The sequence below is a fragment of the Peromyscus eremicus genome, chromosome 12 (genome assembly GCF_949786415.1).
Source record: "Peromyscus eremicus chromosome 12, PerEre_H2_v1, whole genome shotgun sequence".
In the NCBI taxonomy this organism is placed as follows: domain Eukaryota; kingdom Metazoa; phylum Chordata; class Mammalia; order Rodentia; family Cricetidae; genus Peromyscus; species Peromyscus eremicus.
Window position 1 is genome coordinate 67,403,748 of NC_081428.1, and position 15,400 is coordinate 67,419,147.

At 39.1% G+C, this 15,400-nt stretch overlaps 1 protein-coding gene across 2 annotated transcripts in view; it reads right to left on the bottom strand.

Moving 5' to 3' along the window:
• Window positions 1–7,914: 7,914 nt before the first annotated feature.
• The window catches only part of Il1rap (interleukin 1 receptor accessory protein), a 132,418-nt gene continuing 124,932 nt past the window's right edge, over window positions 7,915–15,400 (bottom strand). The window contains exon 11 of one of the 2 annotated variants that reach the window (XM_059277109.1): window positions 7,915–8,662. In XM_059277109.1, coding sequence (XP_059133092.1) covers window positions 7,950–8,662 — 713 coding nt within the window. In that variant the 3' untranslated portion in view covers window positions 7,915–7,949. Of the gene's footprint in view, window positions 8,663–12,179; window positions 15,305–15,400 lie in introns of those variants that run through there. The other variant, XM_059277108.1, reaches the window with a different exon arrangement.

Here is a 15,400-nt window from a genome sequence, read left to right on the forward strand (position 1 = left end):
TCCTGCTTCAGGGGACTGATCATATGAAAATAATAAACACCGAGACTATTGTCCTCTTTAGCTATATAGGTTAGCAACTCTATTTACTTTTGTGATTTTTATGTTATTTATTTTTATTGTCTCATTATCTCATAATCAGAATGCAAACAATATGAAAGTAAAGAACTAGAAAGGCTAAAAGATTTCTTTACCCTTTGAACAAATAATTCACTTCCAGCATTTGGCAATGAGTTTCCCTTTAAGGAGGAAGAACAATATCTGTAATATGGTATTTGTTTTACCTTTTCATTCCATATATACAAGATATTATTACTGAATTTTTATGGACTCTTGTACAAAAATTGTAAAGGTCCTTAAAGCCACCATTCTTAACAAGATCAAGGATTTCAATCATTTGAGGGAGATTTGGCTGTCTGGGGCACACCACAGGTATGTACAATTAGCCTGAAGGAATAAGTTTACTTCTGGCTCAGAACCACTTGCCCTGGCATCTAAAACACAGTCATCCTGTGACTCAGCTGTCACAGTTGAAAATAAATCAGTGAGTTAAATAAATGAAAATCGGGTAATAAAATAACAATTTTAGCATTCTATTTTGAAGTGTGTGGTCTCACCATATAACCCAAATTGGCCTGGAATTTGCTCTATAGCACAGACTTGTTTCCAACTCATAATCCTGTTGCTTTTGCCTCCTGAGCATTGGGACTGGAGGAATGATCTACTACACATGGTTTGAAATTGTTTAAAGCATTCAAATAACAGTCATCCCGGGAGAGAGTACAGCTCGTGATCCGCTAGCAGATGTTGTTTGTATACTTGCATCTTCCTATCCATGTATACCTTTCAGAAAGGCATTCTTTACATTTTAGTGTTTTTAAATGTTTGAAGTACTCAAGGCAAAACTGTGTGAACTATTCTTAGAAGGATTTTGAATAGTGAGTAATTTCCCCATGACGCCAAGAAAGAAAACTCTTCTTTGTTCAACACTACAGTTTGTTCTCATGTATCAAGACTCTGAAATATTAATTTCTGCCAAACTAAGGAGAGTTTTTAATTATTACCAAATAACACTGTATATATTAGAAAAACGTTTAAAAATTCAAATACTTAATGGCAATAGAGCCCAATCAGAAAGAGAGAAAATGCAAGGAGAGTAGTCACAGACTCCACGACACCCATGGGTCCTGCTCTCCACTGAGTTCTTCTGAGCTTCAGCATGGTCAGTTTGAATTCTCTGTTTAACTCTTTAGATAAATGGATCAACGATGCTTTCTAATGACCGTGTTACATGCTCTGCTGTGTTCTAAATGCCTTCAATTCTTCTGAGGCTCCCTGAATTTCCAAAATGAAGTGGCTCATTTGCAGACAGTTTGAGCATCACATTCTTAGAGTACCAACTAAAGCCACAAATTGGAAAGTAACCAAACATGACAACTTTCAACTTTTAAAACATGCTTTCTCTTAACCAGAAACTGTAATTATTGTAATTAAGTCTGTCAATGACTTTCACTTAGGGAGCACTTATATGAATAAGTCCACTTATTCATTTCTGTGTGGACTTTCATCTTGATAGCTTGGCATACTCAGGTTGGACGTGAGCATCGGAGTCCTTTGTTGTTTGACTACATGAAGTAACAGAATAAAGATTGAAGGTCCTTCTTTGTATCATCATCTGTCTAAGTATTTCATCCTTGTCTCATTTGTAGAAGAAGACAATGCTATGTGTTCACAAAGTTCAATGTAATTTTCCCTTCCTAGTGACAGTAGAATATATGTTGTAGGCTTCTATATGACTTCATCAGGACCTTGGAGACAGTTCTCATTTATAAAATATAAGGGAAAGGAAAAAAAGGGGTGTCAATTTAAGCTCAATTATAGAACAACTGCAAGCTACACATTTCACATGGCAAGGACACAAAACTGCAAGCCCCTATGCTGGACATTTGGCATCAGCAAAAATAAGATGGGTGATGGGAAGTTATTGAAATCTTAGTCCAGCATAGCTTATCTTACTCTAGTAGAGATGATGGCTGGAACACTCCCACCAAGTTCCAAAGAGCAGTGTTAGATAGTTCATAGATTATAAATACACTCTACCAACCACTCTATTCGAATGTTTGCTTGTGCTGAGACAATTTCAAGGGCTAAACAAGCCCTTTATTTTCAGCTATTGCCTGCAAACACTTTGTTAAAAGGATGATTTGTAGTCCTCCTTGGCTGGAGAAAATCAGAGCCTACAAGGGTAAAAGAGAGGTAAAAATTAATGGTTCTTAAACAATTTGTGCATCAGAATCACCTGAGAAGTTTAAGTAGTGCTTTGCCCCGCCTTTGTGGTGCTCATTTAGTTCACTGTGGGAGCAGCAAGAAATGTGTGTTTCCATAGTACTGTAGGTACGAATGGTTTTAATATGAACGATTCAAAGAATACAGCTTGTCAAGGTTAGGGCAAGTTGAATCTTTCTCACTCATAATCTGAACCACACTATAGGAAATATGAAAAGTGTTAAAGAGTATTGTAGGTAATAGTTTTCCAAGTGAGACTCATGGGGTACCTACCTTATTCAAATTACCAAGGGTACACTTGAATAAGGCAAACTCCTAGACTGTGCCCCCCCCCCCGCCCCCGCCTCAACTTGTGAAACAGCCACTGTAGTGAAGGAAGACTGCTTCATGTCTTCGGTGTGGAGGTGCTCCCAAAGGGACTCCCAGATACACGAAAGTCTGCAACCATTGCCATAGGAGTTATTTACCCTGTTCATGTTGTAATAATTACTTCAAGTTATTTCTAGATTGGAATCACAGTTTATTCAACCACTTCAAATCACCTATCTGGAAGAAAATATATAATTACTGGAGGTCTCAGTAATTTTGAGAGGTCACTCTGGAACTCATAACGTGTACCACAGCTTCAAAAAGTTAAATGCTGGTGTTAATGGACACAGATAATACACTTTTATATTTACCTTGGGGAAATTTAAAGCACGGTTTTAAAGTCAAGAGGACAACAATTCTAGTTTTTAAGGTTATAATATGTAAAAGCAAAGTTGTATAAAATCATAACACAGCAAGTTTAGATGACCCACTAGACATTTAATATAACACAGCTCTGTGTGTAGAGCTTTTTTGTAATGGCTCATCTTGGTTGTTGACTTGAATACATTCAGCATCAATTAAAACCCAAGCAGCTGGTCATGTCAATGAGGGATTTTCTTGGTGAGATCATTTGATGTGGAAAGATCTACACTAAATCTGGGCCACACCTTCTGGTGGCAGTCTATGTAAAAGTACATTAAGGAGGGAATAATTTACCTTTTGCCTGCTTACCCTCATGCTTGCTGACAAACTCATCTATATTGTTGTTGATGCCTTTTCCCCTACATTGGTAGTAGAACCTATTTCTTTAAGATGCCAATGTAGACTAAAAACCAGCAGCTCTTTGAAAATATGTCTTCAGCACCAAATTGGGACTGCTGAGACAACCATTTTTGTGGACTGAATAACTACTGGATTCTTGGCCTTTCCTCTGGGAGACAGCCATTGCTGAACTACCTGGATCACAGCCTATAAGCCACTCTAATAGAGTCCTCGTTGAACACACACACACTCTCCATTCTATTTGTTCTGTTACTATAGAAAACTCTGATGTATCTGTTTTTTATATCATAATATACATGATTGTGATAAATTAGTTCACTTAGGATGCATGGAATAAAAATTCTTTCACATGCATCCACTAGTGTTGGTTTGAGAGCTGGCAGTGGAAAATGTGATAGAAGCCCAGGTTAGAGGTCCAAGTCTATTGCTAACTGTCTGAGCACCACTGGGAAAGCCACTCACCCAAGATATAGTTTCTTGTTCTGTGCTGAATTAGGACATTTAAAAAAAAAGAAATATTACATATGCATTAAGCTTGTAGCATATCATTTAATGCTCAAAACATACAGTGAGATTAATAATAGTACTTCCATTTTAGCTAGCAGAACACTAAGGCTCAAAGAAATCATAGTCCAAGAGAAAAGAAAGAAGGGAGGCTATACTTGACTTTAAATTCATGTTCCTAAAGAAAAATATTACTTACATAATGGTATGCCCAATTAACCAATAGTTATGCCATTTCAATGATAGATAGCGACGGCCCATAATAAAATTCCTTGTTATTTGTATCATTGAAATACATGACACTGACTATCACTTTATTGTGGCATGATGGGTCAAGGAATAATGTTAATTTCTGAGTCTTTCTTCATAAGTTGAAAACATAGGTCAGTATCTTTCAGGCTGTTAGATAGCCAAATGCCCCAAAATATGACTTTATGTTGCTAACTATGTACTTATATTTCAAAGAAAATCGATATAAAAAATTAGCTTTGAGAGTATCGAAATTACACCACTGTTTAAAAGAATTTGCTTTTCCTATTCATACATCTGCCTTTAGTTCTTTATTTTATTTTTATCTCCTAAGAAGATTATGACTCCAAGCACTTTGTCTGCAAGACCTAAAGAAATCCCTCACACCTACCAAGAAACTTTCTTTCTGCTGGCTAGCTTCCCTGGGGTCAGAAGGTGCTGTTACAGGCTGGGAAAGAAACGACATCAATTGTCTTACTCAGCACTGAATCCTGCATGATACAATACCAACCTCCCAGGCAAGATATGTCCACTGGTGCAATAGCAGCATGATGGTTATGGGGTAGCCAACTACTTTCTGATTTCTGGTATTTAAAATATTGTCCAATCCCATGGTGGGGGGATGCATAGGTCTTAGGTGGAACTTACTATTGCTATGTTGTTAAATGGTCATAGTGTCCTACAAATTGCCTTCGAAATATTTATACTTATAACCATAGACCTCTGCTGGTCAGAAAAGCTTCTTTTTGCAGTTGGATGGAGTCTATGAAGATACTCATAACTAGTCAATGTGATAACAAATGATGGTGAGTTCTCAACTCTAAACAGAACAGCCTTATCAATCACCCTGCCATGGCTTAAAGTACACTGTGGAAGAGAAGGCAGAAAAAATTATGAGTTGTAAAATAGGAAGAATTGGTGTGAAATGCTTCGTTCTAGACGTGACACATCTGTTGGCACTTGGAGCAGCTGTGGTTATCTGCACAAGCCAACCACATTCTAGCATGAAGGGCAGAGGAGCTGCTGAGAAACCAGGGGTTAGGGAGAATCATCTTTCTTTGGGGCAGTGGCACTGGCAGCAGCCTATGCTTCAGTTGATGGTCCTACATCCATACACATATTGGTAGCAGGGCTTGGTGTGTAATTATTTTCATTCAGGCTTGAAGCTGGGAGGGGGACTTGCTGTTAGGATCCAGGGAGAGTTCCTAAAGCGAAATGGAGACTAGTGGTGGCTCTGATCATCCTTCATTGTATACATGCGTCAATTTTTCTTTTCTTTATTTACTTTTACTTTTTAATACTTACTTTTATTCTGTGTCCTAACTCTATGTGTGTGCACCATGTGTGTGTAGGAGTCCTCAGAAGTCAAGTCATTAGATTCCATATAATTTGGGGGTACAGACAGTTATGAGTCACCATGTAGGTGCTGTGAACCACGCCTGGGCTCCTCTGTAAGAGAAGTCAGTGCTCTTAACCACTGATCCATCTCTATAGCTTCAGGTATGAAATTTCCAGAGTACTTTTTAAAAGGACACATAAGTGACCAAAGTAATTTCTAAATTTTTTCCAGAGATATTTTACAGTGGGTATGCTAATAAGAAATAAGGCTAATTTGGATTGGACTGGATCCTTTCCTCCCCTCATAGAACGTGAAGCCATGGATATTACCCGTTTTCTGGCAGCTAAGTTGAGGCCTTTGAACATCTCTTCAGAAAATGATGCCATTTGACATGAGACGTTTGGTCATGCTAAGTCATTCCTGTCGACTACCACATCCAGGTACATATTCCGTAGTGAGTAATGTTTTAGACAGGGGGGGCTCTAGTTTCAGCAATTAACTGTAGGATTTTTCACTTGTGTTTTATCTCACTACCGCTCCCTTTGTGTTTGAGAGAGCCTGGCCCTGGACCAAGCACACTAGCAGCAAGGGGCTGCTGTACTGGAGGTGACTGCTCGCATCGAATGGTGTCTGCTGCGACTGTTTGTGATTTACTTCCGTTTAGAAACAGCAGATTTTGTGCTTGTAGCTTTCTTCTAGCAAACATGGAACACACAGAGCTGCAAGAAGATACAGCGATTCTCAGCTGTCTCCTGGGCTGGAGGATTTATCAGATCAATTCTATTATGAAGGCCAGATGTTTTCAGGGCGGAGAAGGAATACACATTTCCCGTATGTTCTCATAGCCAACTTGCATTATCCAAGGCCAGAGTTGTCCATGGCACTTGGGCCCCTATTTCAGCATACATTCTTTGGCTGAATACTGTTGCCCTGAAATCATACTAGGGACCCACAGATGAAGGTTTTTTTTGTTTGTTTGGTTGCTTGGTTTTTTGTTTTGTATTGTTTTTTACTCTTTGACTTTATTTTTATAAATTTAAGTCAGGATATAAGTGAAAGTATACACTCAAATATTCATGTTTTCTACCTCATAAAAGAAACTGGACGATCTGTCATGCAGAGTCTAATTCAGTGGCAACAAACAAACAGAGCTGAGTGAGCCCTCATGTGTTCTTCAGTTATTTGTAAGCTCAAGGGCTCCTGATGGGACCCCAGTGTGAAAGTAAAGTGCTATGCGCCTTTTACTGTTGTGTGAATATTTGCAGAAAAGCCTGCAACGCTGACCCTGCTGCAATCTATCCTGTTGGTGTGGGATGGAGTGCATGGGAGTCAAACTTGCATTTGTCCCCTTTTGTCCTTTTCTCTTACCTTCTGACCCTTGGAGGAACGTGAACTCAATATCTCTTTTCAGAATTGTGAAGAAAGAATGTAAGTGCCAAACCCTACCTACAGTTCCATTACAGTTCGTTACTAAATTTTTCTGCTGTAATCTGAACAAAGCAAGATCCTTCCATAAGCTCCACTTCTCATAGAATGCCAACTCAGTGTCTTTGGTACTTTCATAGATTTCCAATACACATCAGAAAAAAAAGAAAAACAAAATAACCCCTTACATTTTCTACCTAATCCAAATCTCAATTTTCTGAAATGGAATATTCTTTAGATTTGAATATGAAAGCCAGAAAAGGCACAATGAGGAGAGGGCATTAAAAATCTGTTAGCACAAAAGACATGACATAAAAATATACCTTTATTGAGCCTGACAACATTAGGAAGTTTAGAACACACTATTTACAGGGAGGCAACAGGAAGCATGAATTCCTCTGAGAAAGTTTGATCCTGGGGGGCAAAATGTGCTGTAGGTTTGTTGCTGAGCCCTCTCCTACAGTGTCAACCAGAACCTGCTCCTTTTCAAGTCACTCCCTTGGGTACATTCACCCTGTGAGTGTCAAAACCCTGTTCCCTTGGGTATACACACCCTGTGAGTGTCAAAACCCTATTCCCTTGGGTACACACACCCTGTGAGTGTCAAAGTCCTGCTCCCTTGGGTACACACACCCTGTGAGTGTCAAAACCCTGTCGCTTGGGTACACACACCCTGTGAATGTCAAAGCCCTGCTCTCTTGGGTACACACACCCTGTGTCAAAGCTCCAGTATACTTCACCACCCATATCATAAGGAAACACCAGTTCTTAGCTACTTTTGAACCACCGGGCAAGATCAGACTCTAGACAACTTTTACATACTGACCTTCTAGGGCCCGAGAAGAGTGTGCTCTTCCGAGGCCATTAGAGGCAATAACTGCAATCAGGTGCTTCCGGTCTTTTGTCTCCTAGAAATAAATAGTTTTTAAAAAATCAATAAAGGGGACACAAATCTGATAGTCTATTTAGATGATAAAAATGTCAATTATTCCCAAAGGTTTGTGACCCAGAGAGGGAGTTGGTAGAAATAGCAGCCACCACCCTCCACATAAAGTGATTATAGAATATAAAAGTCATTGTTATTGGATAAATCTGTGAAATGGTGCCGTGCAAGAGCTGAGATCTGGGGAGCGGGTTCGGGTCTGGTGCCATTTTGCAGCCACTGACTTTCCGACTCTTGGAGAGCAGGCTTACAGAGGTGTGTTTCCCACTGGGGTTGGGTATGCATCTCTGCCCGGCTCTTGCTCCTGAGGTGACTTTCTCCTTCACAGTAGGTAACACAGCAGCGACAAGCTGCCGAGGGCTTCCCTCGGTGCTTGGACATGATGCCCGGGGCTGGCGCTGCTCCAGACACCCGCTCGAAGCTCCGGAGTTCTGGGGGCTCTTTCAAACGACTTCTCCTCTGAACGTGATCCAGACTGGTGTCAGACTGGGAAGAGCCGCTCTCGTTCCAGCCAGAGCTGGCGCTCAGGCTTCTCAGGGGAAGAGCCAAGCGCAAGGCCTTCCAGAACTTCGAGCCAGAATGTTTGGACTTCTCTCCCTTCCAGCTCACAAAAGACACTGACTCCTTCAACTGCAGGATGCCTGGGTGGGGATGCTCGAGGGGACGGTACTCCACCACAATGAGCTTGGTGGCAATGGAGTTCTGGCACATGACGCCCAGCTTAAACTCCAGCATGCTGATGCTCTTTTCTGTCACGTAGTCGGGGCTCAGGACAACAATCATCCTTCGGCTCCGCTGAATGAAATCAAACACTGCTTCCACCGTATCTACAGGGAAATGGAAAGATAGCACAGCATCTGGTAATGATGTCTTCACACCCAGTTGGTCACTTTCTGGTCCTAAAAGGACGGGCATGAACAAACTTTTGAGAAAATAGAATGTCAAGAAGTCAAGATCAACTAGTCAAGTAATCTCATTCCACAACAAACTGGGAAGAATTTGTTCCTTGTAAGAAACAGGAGTCCCTTGAAATTGGTCTCTCCCTACACAACACCCCCTTCCACTGCAGATCTCTTCGTGAAAATGTCTTCCCCATCATAAAAATAAAGGGAATGTGAATTCGAAGATGTATTTCAAAAAGCTGCTCTCTCTCTCTCTCTCTCTCTCTCTCTCTCTCTCTCTCTCGTTGTAAATCATTTCTTGTTTTAGAATTTTTATTTCCTTAAGTTTTAGCTGGTGGCCTTAGATCAGATATATATCTTCAAACATTCGAAATAGCTCGGTGCTATTGTGATATTACTGCTTTTTCTTCTTATGTCTGGATTAAGCGACTTCAAGTATTTACTCTTATTCTATACCATACATAAGTTCAAGAACCCCCATCTCTTCACAGTCCTGAGAATAATAATTCAACTTGTATATATGTCTTCTAGAAAAAATATTTTGAATAAAAAAGAACATACTTACTTCTCCAGAAAGTCTGATTGGCAAATTACCAGGATTTACTACCTCCCTAGATTCTGAGTTACAGCCAGCCCTAGGTACTTAACATTTTGGACACAGTAAGTATTGGTCTCTATAACTAAGATTTCCTTCCTTCCTTGTTCCCTCTTTCCCACCTTCCTTTCTTTATTGCTTCAATTTTCTTTTGCTTTTTCTGTCTCCTGTGTGTATGTATGTGTGTATAAAGAACTGGCCTAAAGTCAATTTAAGAGCCGAATGCCACCATAGTAGTTGAGAATCAATCAATTAGTTAAGACTTCTGGCAGAGCACTCGATTCTAATGTTTGCTGAGGGGATATGGACAGGTCCCAAAGGACAATTCTTCAAATGAATGCAGTGTTTAACCCACGGTGAATTGCAGGGACTTAGACAAGATGAGCAAGGAAAAGAAAACCCGCCGGTGGGACTCTTACTATCCACAACTTTGAAAGCATATGGCAGCCAGTGCTGAGGCTGTGTTTGCTTTTTTTTCAGCCTATAGAAACATTAAGAATTTGCAGTGAGTTTGATAGCCATGAATTTGAGAGGAATGAGGAAGCCAGGACCCTTCCCCATTCATTCTTTCTAATGAGTGGAGTGAATTCAACCTGAATTTGACTAAAAATTAGAAAACTTTTTTTATTCTGATATTGAAAGATTTAATTTTTCAGTTCTCAAAATCACAGGTGTGGATGCAGATGTTCAGGTGTGCAGGTATGGATGCAGATGTACAGGTGTACAGGTGTGTATTTCAGTAACTCCCTTGTCCCATTCTCCCTACTCAGATTTGATGAACTGTCTTTAATATATTAGACACCACACCTGTGAGGATTCTACTGCTTTATCTGGATCATAAGAAATAGAAAATAACCTTAAGACAACATGGCTAGATTTTCAACACAGGAAACTTGCACAATCAAATCCCACAAGGTTATATGTAGCCACATTAAAAATGTTTGCTAGGAAAATGTGTGTTGTTTTCAATGGGCTAGCAAGGATGGAAGTAAAAGATAGATTTTAAACATTGTTTTGGGCTTGTGGAATTATATATATATATATATATATATATATATATATATATATATTACCTTTAAAGAAAGTGGGAGGTTTCCATTTGAAAGAGGACAGTGTGGATGCAGATCTGAGTGGTGGAAACAGACACTGACAAAGAACTGGAGTTGTTCCCAAGATGGGGCTTCTCCTGTGCTCGAATCTTTACTTCATAATTTAGAAACCAGCAGCTTCCTTTTACGCTATTTAAAATACCTCCCAGATTTTCAAAGCTATTTGAAGATGAGGGTGATCATTTATAATGCTAGAGTTTGTATGGAAGTGTAATGAATTAGGTGATTTATTGTTTGGCTCAGAAGAATGAGGTCTGATTATACAGCAATGGATTCATTTCCTTTGAATCACTAGGTTGGTTTTTAAGTCATGGTTCTAATCCAAAACTCTACAATCCTTAAGGAAAAGCATGCCTTTAAAAGTTGTAATACCCATGGAAGTCATATTCATCTTCAAGAAAACTATGACTCTGACACTTTTTCTTTGCTAGGATTTTTGTAGAAGAAATCTCCCTTCTCACACTATGTCTTTCTTTCCCTTTTTTAAAAAAGGGAGCAACATTGAAGAGCCATCTGAATTCAAATCTTTATTTTTCCTTGATCTCTGTTTTTTATCTTAATATCTTTGCATCAGAGTGTATTATTCTACAAATCACATGTGATAAAAGCAAAGGTGTAGGGACATAACACAAACTAGCAATGGACTAAGAGATTGTGTTAGTAGTAATTGTTCTTATCTGTAGCTATTATAAACTTGATATGTGGGAAATTTAAACCCTATTACCATCATGAATTTACTAAGTCCATATTCAATAAACATATCAACTAATTTTATAATTTGGCCAAAACACAAAAATCAGAGCCTATAAGATGAGTCAGCAGGCAAAGGGGCCTGCCGATTTGAGTTTGATCCCTGGGCAGAATATGAGAACTGACTAGTGCATACTCCAGGACTGACACACACACACACACACACACACACACACACACACACACACACACGGATAGAAAATAAATACATAACAATTTAATTTTTAAAATGCTTAAAAAGAAACACTGGATTGGTTGCTGAACATGTCTTTCATTCCATGCTCCATACTTGGCTTGCATAAAAGGACTAGTTAGGGATGTACACAACTGGATGGAGAAATTTAGTTAGGCAAGTGATACCAGACTGATGACCCCAATGCAATGCCATTACTGAGTCTTCTAAAGGGTCACTGTTGATGGGTTGAAGCAACTTAAGACTGGTTACCATGTATCCAATGTAAAGCATCCATATACAAAATGTAATACAATGTATATTTCCTGTAATGGGGGATTCTGTATGTGCACAGTAGAGAATTTTGTTGTCATTCAACCCTGCCTGACAGTTGTTCATTAACTGAATAGAAACCTGTGTCTTCATGACTTTGGTCCATAGATCCTGGCTCCATTCTTTTCTGACTGGTAAGAGTTGTCTGTACCTTAGTAGTGCTTGAAGCTGAAACCAGAGAAATAACTGTGGTTTTTGTTTTAAAGAGATGCTAAGTGTGGCTCTTGCCTCCCCTCCCCCCACACACCTCCATCCTAATGTACTGGACTACCCACTTTACTTAAGCAATTCTTTTACTCATACACAAAGGAAGTGTTCTTGATATGAAGTCCACATTTTTCTTAGACATTTTTCTTATTCCTCAATAAGTATTTAACTATTATAACTTCTTTCATTTCTTTTTGCAAGCATAATCATTCTTTTTACTTATTTCTCAAGCCCAAACATGAATATAAGGACACAAAATACATGCACAAAATAAAATTCAAAGGTGAAAATAAATGGTTTATTGTAAAAATATGTAAATATACAAATCAAATGAAAATGGAAAATACAATGTTTATGAATAAAATTAAAAAGAAGGTCTTAAAGTACTAAAACCTATGGAAACAAATGCGTAAGTAATAAGTGGAGTGATGTTTTGTTTCCCAGTATAAGACAGTACATTTTTATTAGGATCCCAGGGTACAAAAGAATTAAATAAGTCACATGTGGCTGTGTAAGTAGACACTATATAACTCTATATAGTATGGTTCTTTATTAACCTGGGTGCAGAAGTTCCCTTTACCATAAATCTAAAATTATGGAGGATTTTTTTTCATAAGAGACATGATGTATTTTCTCATTCTCTGAAGTACAAGTGTGTGACCCTCTCCTCCCTCTGCTGTTCTGTATCAAGCATCTTCTGAAACACAGAGAAGAATCTTGAAATTAAGTTCACTTAGGATGAGCTATGTTGTTGAGATTTGATATGCTTTATACTATAGCAAGGGAGCAGGCTCAATATAATGAAGAGGAATATAAATAGGAAACTGCAGAGGCATTTCTAGTAATGTAATAGCAGTTGGGATGAATACAGACTCCAACAGTGCAGAAACTGCACAGTGCAGAGAATGGCCTGTGGTGAGGAGCTTGGCCCTTGCTTCCCTAGAGCTCATACCTGAAGTGGGAGGCAGCTTTCATTTGGTACTGTGATTAAAGGGTTATGAGTGGAAATGGTAATCGTTTGAAATAACAAAAAGCATTAACCTTTTTAAAAAATTAGATGCAAGAATGACTATATATTATAGTACTATGTCAGGGATTCACAAGGGAACCCTTTTCAATTCAGAGTAATCAATAATTCTAACACACAGCAATGATTTATCGTGGACATACGTACTGATGACCACTTAAAAGTAAGAGATAATTTTAGAATTGCTTATTAACATTAACTTGGATAAAGTCTTCCTTAAATTATGAGTTATGTTTCATAGGACACTCAGACTCATTTACACCTATACCTGTTTTGCTTCATCACTCAACAGTCCACACAGCTGAGCACTGAGATTAATATAACTTAGACTCTAACTGTGTCTGCAGGAATATAGTGGGAAAATCAACTGATATCAGGTGACTATCTGCTGTGATCCATGACAACGGGAGGACCTTGGACAAGAGATACCCCTGCACCCCAGATCAGCTGTAGGAATAGTAAGTCATTCATACTAACCCAGGGAAGGCAAGAGCAATGATAACTATACACAGAGAACCAAAAATTTACAAATCGAACAGTAATGGAATGAAAACACCAACACAAAGCCATCACACTTAAAATTAAAACATAATTTTAAAACTGGACAAGAATTCTACCGGCTTTTAATATCGTACCAATGGTTGTTTCAAGTTGTATGTGTGTGATTATGTATAGCCCCAAATACATACCCACAGATAATTTATAGGCAAGTTGATATACACACATACACATAATTTGTGGGAACTTCTATATACATGCACACATAAAATTCACATGTACAGAGATCAAATATGTGTATATGTATATGTATATGTATATATACATATGTATACACACATATTAGACATGTTGCAGAAACTGGCCACTCCAAATGTAAATGTTGCACTTAGTTTTCACTTTTACAAGTCTGAAGAATAGTAAAATTCACCTTAAAACTGAAAAAAACCTAGTGACTTTCAGGGTGATTCATTCGGAACAAGGTACTACATGTACTCGTGAATAAATAATCGGAAGTGGTCATTCTTTTAGAATAGTAATGCCAAAAGGAAAATCACTACCTCTCCACTCCACTTCATAATGAAGAGGTGTGAATGAGTGAGGATGAACCACTTTCCTGGTTTTCACATTAGTAGGGTTGGAATTAAAAGACAAATTGCAAGCATCTTGTTATATGCTCTCTTCCCGTGTCAAAAATGCCCTGAGAGCATTTTTATGTTTTCTCACTTTCCATTAGCACCATTAAAAGCTTGGTGCCACCTGTGAAATGTGTATGATGGATACAATAGGTAGGAAGATGTAGTGACAAGTATGGACTTATCTATCTGTACACCATTGAGAAATTACTATGATAAAAACAAAAGCCATGCCTTTTTCAAGTTTATAAATATGATATCCATTACCTGAGATGAGGGCAAATGTAGTTTAGTAGCTGGAAAGCAGTATGACACTTAATCAGTCATGAGGTACAGCTGTAGTTTGACTGTTAGTCTTGCTGAGGTGGCGGATTCAATAGACAAATAAGCAAGGGAGTGAATTATCCTCAGTGGAAATAGATTCAGTCCCTGATCATATGTTTAATGGATGACTGAAAATAAAATAAAATTAAAGGAAAAATCCTACTGAGAAACAGGTAATACTCCTGTCAGCAGGTAACCTATCATTAAAGGAGTTTTGAGTCACTGGGCAAAGTGGCTCCACAACGATGAAATTTTTACAAAAAGATTAAAATAGAGGGAGGAACAGAGATGGAGGATGCACCGGACACATCTTTACTTGCAAAGATCGCCATGGCTTTAGAACTGGTGACAGACTGTAGAGACATCACTCTAACCCTTAGGATTGCCTGAGAAGCAGAACTGCCAGCCACACAGTCCCTAGGATATTTTCGTATGAGGGGCTTAGACAGTGTTCTTTTATCTATCTATGAAGCCACAGCCTAGGAGGGAAAAAGGGGGCTCTTCCTTCCATGAGCCCATTTGTTCTTTTTCACCCCTTCATTTTCCCTTTCATACATTTTTCAGGGATGAATAGGATAGGCCCTGCTTGTCACTGCTAGACCACCTGGAACTCTTCTTCACTGGCATGGCCACCTGCAGCTGCTTCCAGAACCTGCCCTGTGGATACTTGGATTTCTCCCCTTTCCATTTAATGACCGTGAGCACCGTCTTAGCCCTCTTCAGCTCTTTCACCTTCATGTCCTTCACAGCTTTGTACTGTACTAAAATGACGTTGATGTTGCCCCGGGAGGCCATATTTTCTAGGCCCGCCTTGAGCTCCAGGAGGGCTTGTGTTCCCTGGAGCACGTAGTTGGGGCTTAGGACAACCAGGAGGCGTCTGCTTTTCTGAATGAAGCTCAAGGTCTCGTCTGTGACAACTGGGAAAGAAAACACCATGGGGATTAGTGTTGGCCAGGAACTGCCTGATAGGCAGAGCTCAAGGAGCAAAGGAAGGGAAGGGACTGGGAACGTCA